This window comes from Vipera berus, assembly GCF_964194415.1.
Source record: "Vipera berus genome assembly, chromosome: 7".
NCBI lineage: Eukaryota > Metazoa > Chordata > Lepidosauria > Squamata > Viperidae > Vipera > Vipera berus.
In genome coordinates this window covers 41,004,576-41,011,372 of record NC_138209.1, presented here as the reverse complement: position 1 = coordinate 41,011,372, position 6,797 = coordinate 41,004,576, and the positions used below count along the sequence as shown (strand labels likewise).

Below are 6,797 nucleotides of genomic sequence, written 5' to 3'. Positions count from 1 at the left end.
TTTGTATTTTTCAATATTGTGGGTTTTTTTAAAAAAAAAACTTAATTTGATATTAATCATTGTTTATAAACACTGAAATATTTCTAGGACAAATATTGCTCTTTCTGTTACTTTTCATGTGACTGAATTATATTACAACTTAGGTTCCAGTAATAGAAAATAGGTGCTCCTACTAAGGGAAATCTCAAATATATATTAGAAACAATTATTAATATTTTGTTCGTGTGTGTGTGTGTGTGTATTTCAGTAACATGTTAACAGAAAATAGTTTTTTAAAAGGGGGACTTTTAAGTAAAGTACATTTCTCTTGAAATGGATATTGTAATGCTATATTGCTTGTTGTCCAAGAAACGTATGGTGAAAAACCACAAACCAAATGTGAGATAGACAAAAAATTTAAAATCCTTTAAAATAAACCAGAATTTTAGTCATGATTGATTGAAAGCCCATCCTGATAGATACCCAACCAACTGCATATGGGACTACCAGGTAATCCTTGACTGATGACTACAATTAAACCCAAAATTTCCATCGCTAAATAAGATAGCTGTTAAGTGAGTTCTGCCTCTTTAACAACCTTTCTTGCCACAGTTGTTAAGGGAATAAGTTAAGTTATTGTTCAGTGATTGTGGCTTCCCCATTGACTGTCAGAAGGTTGCAAAAGGTGATCACATAACCCCTGCACACGGCAACAGTAATAAACGTCAGTTGCTAAGCATTTGAATTTTGATCACATGACCAGGAGGATGATGTAACGGTTGTGTGTAAGTGTAAAAAACACAAGTCACTTTTTTCAGTGTCGTAACTTGCAACAATCACTAAACAAATGGTTTTAAGTCAAATACTATGAAATGGCTTTAGTAAAGTGTGAACCCAGCCATTAATCCCCAGATCATGTGATTCTCAATATGACAGTGTAAAACCTGAAAAAAACATATAGACAATGGGCTAATAATTCTAAAGCAGTTAAGAGAGTTATATATAAACATGCAGTTTTAGTCAAATAAGGAACTTTTATTTTAGGAATAAAGTTAACAATAGTGTTTTTCAAGTAGTAGTACATTTTCTAGGTCTGGGAAGTTAGTGTATTGAACAGGTTTAAATGTTTAAGTGTTAATTTACTCCCAACAGTCATTCTTTAGGTAAATTCCAGTAATAGCAATTGCTACTTTGCTTTTTGCAAGGCTTTAAATTTTGCTACATCCTAAACAAAAGTATCCAAAATTCCTTAATACTGTCTCATAGAGAAAGTGTTACAATTCAGTTGTTTTGACTAATGTACAGTAACAGGAGTCTGGAGTAGTTAAAGTTTTGGCAGAAAGGCCTTGTGAATATGTTGAGGCTACACTTGGACATGGTCAACACTACATGGTCAATTTGCCCTAAATACAAACTGCATGTAAAAGACCTAACCCCCCCCCACCAACTGACTGCCTTCGTTCCTCATTTTCTTTATCATCGCAAGAAATAATTAGTTTTAAAAATATTTACAAAATCAACAGGTTATTGGGAGGCACAAATAGGCCAGTTATATCTGGAGAGCCACAATTTCCAGTGGCCCCAATCTTTGGATGTTTTGCTGGGGCTGTATACTCCACTATTTTGAAAGCTATGCCACAACACCACAGCATGAAAAATAATAAAATAATAAAAAGCACGAGAAAAAAGCTATTAGGTCAAAATGTACAGTAAAAAGGACCAAAAATTATATGAGTAATACAAATCATATGTAACAGGGCTTAATGCTTTGCAGTTTATTAAAATTTGTGAAATGAGAACTGCATGTTTTATATAGATTCCCGGATTTCAAACCTTGCCATTACAAAACTTCCTTTTAAAGAAGGATAAAGGCTCTCCCATAGGAGGTATACCTGAGCAAATATTTGCCTAGTTTACATAATTATAGATGGCTACATTATTATGAAACAAAGCACTAATCTACAAAATTAGAAACTGTACAATAAGGTAGCAATATTAAGCACATTGTGGTGGTAGTTGGCTATTCTTGAATAGGTTCTGAACAAATGCATAGAACCAACATCAAAATTCATTAGTTGAGAAGCTGACATATTTCTTTATGAACACAACATAGGAAGTCTACATAAGAAGCTCCTCCATACATGTTCTTGTCTTCAATCAAGAACTGCTTGAAAACCGTCTCTGCCTGCTCTCGTTGCTTCACAATCAGAATCTTAAAAAAAAAAAGTTTAAGAATGAACAAAATGTACAGATGCTGCTTTGAGTTATTTCTCAGCTTAATTAAACAGCAAGAAAAGTTAAGGTTCTTAAAATGTTCTCAAAGGAGGGAATTAGGCAATCAGAGAGTAACTTTTTAAGTAATCTTTTACCTTCATGGAATAAGGTGTTCTGCTTTGGAGCTGATCTATTATGGATCTTAGTTTTGAAGAATAGGGATTATCCAGTTCTGGAAGATGTGTCTATACGTAATGAATACACATAACAGAATTAGCACACATGAAAATTGCTATTCTGGCAAAACAAAAGTACTGTGCCTTATGGATACTTGCAATGGATTTGAAAGGTTAAAAGTTGCTGACTTGTACAATGGAAACAAGCAAATTATTTGGTACAGGAAAATTTTCCTTAAAATTCTCTGTGAATGTAATTTCATTGGCAATTTCATCAAAATTATTGATAAAGATTTTATTCATGGTCAAAGATGAAATAAATTTCAAAGAAGATTTAGAAGCTAAAATAGAATTTCATCAAAACAACTATTCAATGTTCCTATTGAACCATCAAAAGCAATGATAATTGAACAATATTTAGCAAATCTGGAGGCAATCTAGGAGCTATTGGTTAATAGGATAATATTCACATACAATTTGACACAGCCATTAATAAAGGCATTATTACATCAATGTGCCAGGCCAGATAAAAAGGCAAATACAAGGTAGATGTTAACAAACAGAAGCAAGTTCAGTGGCATGATAAAACAATAAAAGTGATTTAAAAAGCAAGTTCAGTGGAAGGCTACCAAGATAATGAAGGAACTGGAAACCAAGTCCTATGAACATGGTTAAAGAATTGTTTATCATGCAGAAAGAAGGCTCAGAGAAGATATGATAGCGGTCTTCAGATACCTAAAGAGTCACACACAGACCTGAATGGCTTGGTTCCCTTTGCCTAGGATGCAACTATTTGAAATATACAGGGAATTTGTTTCAGGTTAACTATAAGTAATTTCCTCACATTAATAGATGTCAACCTTATGAAGTGATATGCTTCCTTTGCTGGAATATTCAGAGAGAGGCTGGTTAGCTATCTGTCTAAAATGTTTCAGCAGCTCTTGCAATAAGCAGGTGACAGGACATGGCTGGCTCAGGAATTCTGGGAGTTGAAGTCCATGAGTCATAAAAGAGCCGAGGTTGCCTACCCCTGGACTAGGCAATCTTTCAGATCCCTTCCAGCCCTTGCGATTCTATAAAACTTTTAAAAAAATTGAATGATACACATTCAATTCACATTACTTTCAATTGTAATTTGTGTGCTTCTTTCTGAAAACCTGCCTATACATTAGTCAGTTCTGGCATGCTGCATCTTTGCAATTTGGACTGGTTTCAGGCATTGTTTTGGGAAATCAACAGACTTGTGAAATAATGTAAGTATAGTAACCTACCCATTTTTTCTGTGCCTATTTCTACACATCTGCATTCTCATCTTTATAAAGGAGCAGTGATTTCAAGGCTGCATTGTTCATATCATGTCATCTGACACTTGACGCTTGGAAATGAAGTATTAAAAAACAAGCATTCAACAGCTGTTTCTCAAATAAATAACAATATACTCACAGCTTCAGTGCTGACATGTGCAATGGAAGGCACATTAAATATCCCTTGGATAAGATCTGGTGGGGCACTTACTCCAAGCCATAGAAACATATGTAGAGAATTTGCCAATAGGAATATTCCTCCTTCAGAGAGCCGTTCTTCTGAGCAGCGAACAGCAGAAGGAATTGTGTCTTTATTTACATCCATGGAGTGCTGTAGGATAACATTTAAGTTCTTAGATTCATTGCATTTTTTAAAAAAAAATCTGAATAACTATGAGACTCAGTTTGATGTAGTGGTTTAAGGCACAAGGGTCAAAAGTGGGAAACCGTGAGTTCTAATCCTGTCTTACACACAGAACTGGTTGGATGATTTTAGGCCAGTTACTATCTTTCAGCCCTAGGAAGCGGGCAATGGCAAACCAGTTACACTGTATAGACTTGTCCAGATAGTTGCCAACAACCTGAAGACATATATAGACATAGAAGCCACATAATTAATACTGTGATGAGAGTCAGGGCAATGAGACACAACCAAAGGAGGGTTGAGGAGATCACCAGCAGCCCACAGACTACACTCAGATACACAGATTAAGATCAACGTAAGATATGGAACAATTAACAGCTTTTTAAACTCTTTGTAGATACCTTTCTAAATGTATGTTTATCCTGTGTGTGTGTGTGTGTGTAATAAATTTAAAAACTGGAATCCCAAGTATAGACATTTGAAATCAGTAAAAATAAAAACGATGAACTCCAGGATATAAGAAAAAATTCTTCTTTATTGCTGAGCTTTCGTCAACAAGCTGTTGACATCATCAGAGCAAGGGCCAAATGATAAGGGAGTCAGTACATACACTTATATGGTAATAATAACGGTCAAATTGTGGAATGTGGGTGTGGCCTATTCATGACAAGCTCGCTCGTGTATAATCACAGTGGTTCCGGCTTTGTTGGAAAATCCACATTAAAGTCCACAAAATCCACATTATGACCATAGTGGCCAGATGAATATTCCTACATTGGCAATTCTAGATATTATGCTGTATATATGAAGAGTAATACTTTAGGCACAAAAGTTAATCTTAAGCTTAACACATTTTGCAAAATAATTTATTCTTGGATGGAAATCTACCTGCACTTTCAGGTTTATGCCAGGGAACAAATGGAAAAGTTGCTCTGACTTTTCTTTGCCAGACAATATTACACAACTTACTATTGTCTGGCTGGTTTTGCCAGTGCTAGGGGGTGGGAGGGTCACCAACTACTTGTCTATTGGTAATAGCTACAAGTTGTTACAGAGAGAAGTGTGGTTGAGGAAGATGAACTGTGCTTCATCAGTGCCATGACACTATCATACTTATATTGGCTTTTCCCAATCTCTGGGGTCTGAAGGAATTATAATGGTAGAACCATTAACTCAGACCAGATGGACTGAGTAGCATCAGCAAGACTACTCTAGAGGCAGTCTTGTGCCCTAGCCTAGCATATTCTCCATGTCGCAGAAGCTGCCTTATGACATTGCCCAATTCTGCTGATAGCAAAACACTTACAATTGGCAAAAGCTGTGGGTAGAATAAAAGTTGGGTGCCAGCAACATCCATTGACATGACCAGCTGTCTATGAAAAGTTCTTTCATCCGTGGGAATCTCTGACTTGCCCAACAGCACACAGCTTTTCAGAAGGCTATTTATGTAGACAGGAAGTACCTTCATTGAATCAGGAAGGATAAGCTGAAAAAGAAGAGAAGGCATCAGCTAGAATGTCTTGTCATCCATATACTCCAAGTTTTCTCCAGCAGGATTTACATCTGATTAGATCCACAATCAACTGCTTTTGTCTGACAGACTTCTATAAATAATTTAAATGGTTTTCCTCTCTTCAAATGCCACAACTCTGTTTATATTTCAGTCCATAAAACAGTGTTATGATAAAAAGTATATTCAATAATTAAAATAAATATGAAAACCTCTGAGAATATATTCAATTTCTGAATTTTCCTCCCTGCCTAAAGATTCTTATTTTTTGTACCTATAATATAAAGGTGACATCTGCTTGTTGGTATCATGTGCATACAGTACAAATCAGGGATCGCATGACTTAGAACTTAATCTAGCTTTTCCAATCATGTTATAGTGAAACTGCTCTTATGATCGGATTTTGGTAATTAGAAAAGGATAAATTTATCAAGTGATTTGAGCCTGAACAAAAGCCTAATTTTCAAAAATTGTATTTTTTTTAGAAATACAGAAATACATCTCAGAATTGCAGTTCAGTTATAGGAAAATGAATTGATAATATGCTCTGTCAGCCATATACCATACAAAGCAAAAAATTCTTCTGAGATTTATATACTAAATTGCATGTAGTTAAAAACTGTGTTGCATTATTTATAACACAATGACATTTAGAGATTAACCTATCCTGCACATACAGAGATGCAAGACTGTTGAAGGCCAAGATTTTAAGCAAGCAGTTGCTACAAAATTCAATGAAAACGCAGCACAACTGGTGTAGCACATATAGGAACGATAAATACAATATTTAGATATTTCCTCATAATCAGCCTGGGCTAACCCTGTCCATAAAAGGTGCTAGCTAAATCTGGAAAGTAAAGCTTTAACTCTGAACTCTTTGCAGTGCTTCGTCACTGATTAATTAGGCTTTATGCAAGTGTTATTTTTGTATGGTGGTTTATATTGCACAATTTACAGCCCTGGCCACAAAAATAATTGAGTGAAAATGTAAGCGAGGAAAGATGTTTATTTCAGATTGCAATTTATGTCTTTGTAAGCTTACTTAAAAATCAGCATAAGAAAACAGTGTAAATCAGTTAACATTTGGAGGAAACAAAGCACAAAATCTTACAATCTTGACTTGGATTTTAAACTTTTTGTTCTTTGAACTGAAAAAAAAATCCACAGAGCACAAATCATCCATATTTTAAAATCAATAACTGGAACAGTGCCATGAGAAATTTTTGTATTACAATTTTATCTGGCTGTAT

General features: G+C 35.0%; 1 protein-coding gene across 1 annotated transcript in view; it reads right to left on the bottom strand.

Annotated features, from left to right (window-relative positions):
• Window positions 1–227: 227 nt before the first annotated feature.
• SEC24D (SEC24 homolog D, COPII coat complex component) overlaps window positions 228–6,797 on the bottom strand; it is a 73,009-nt gene continuing 66,439 nt past the window's right edge. Inside the window, exons 20-23 of the mRNA XM_081332776.1 lie at window positions 5,344–5,523; window positions 3,813–4,004; window positions 2,349–2,438; window positions 228–2,191 (exon numbers count right to left, since the gene is read on the bottom strand). Of these exons, the coding sequence (XP_081188902.1) occupies window positions 2,051–2,191; window positions 2,349–2,438; window positions 3,813–4,004; window positions 5,344–5,523 (603 nt within the window). The 3' untranslated portion in view covers window positions 228–2,050. The remainder of the gene's footprint in view (window positions 2,192–2,348; window positions 2,439–3,812; window positions 4,005–5,343; window positions 5,524–6,797) is intronic.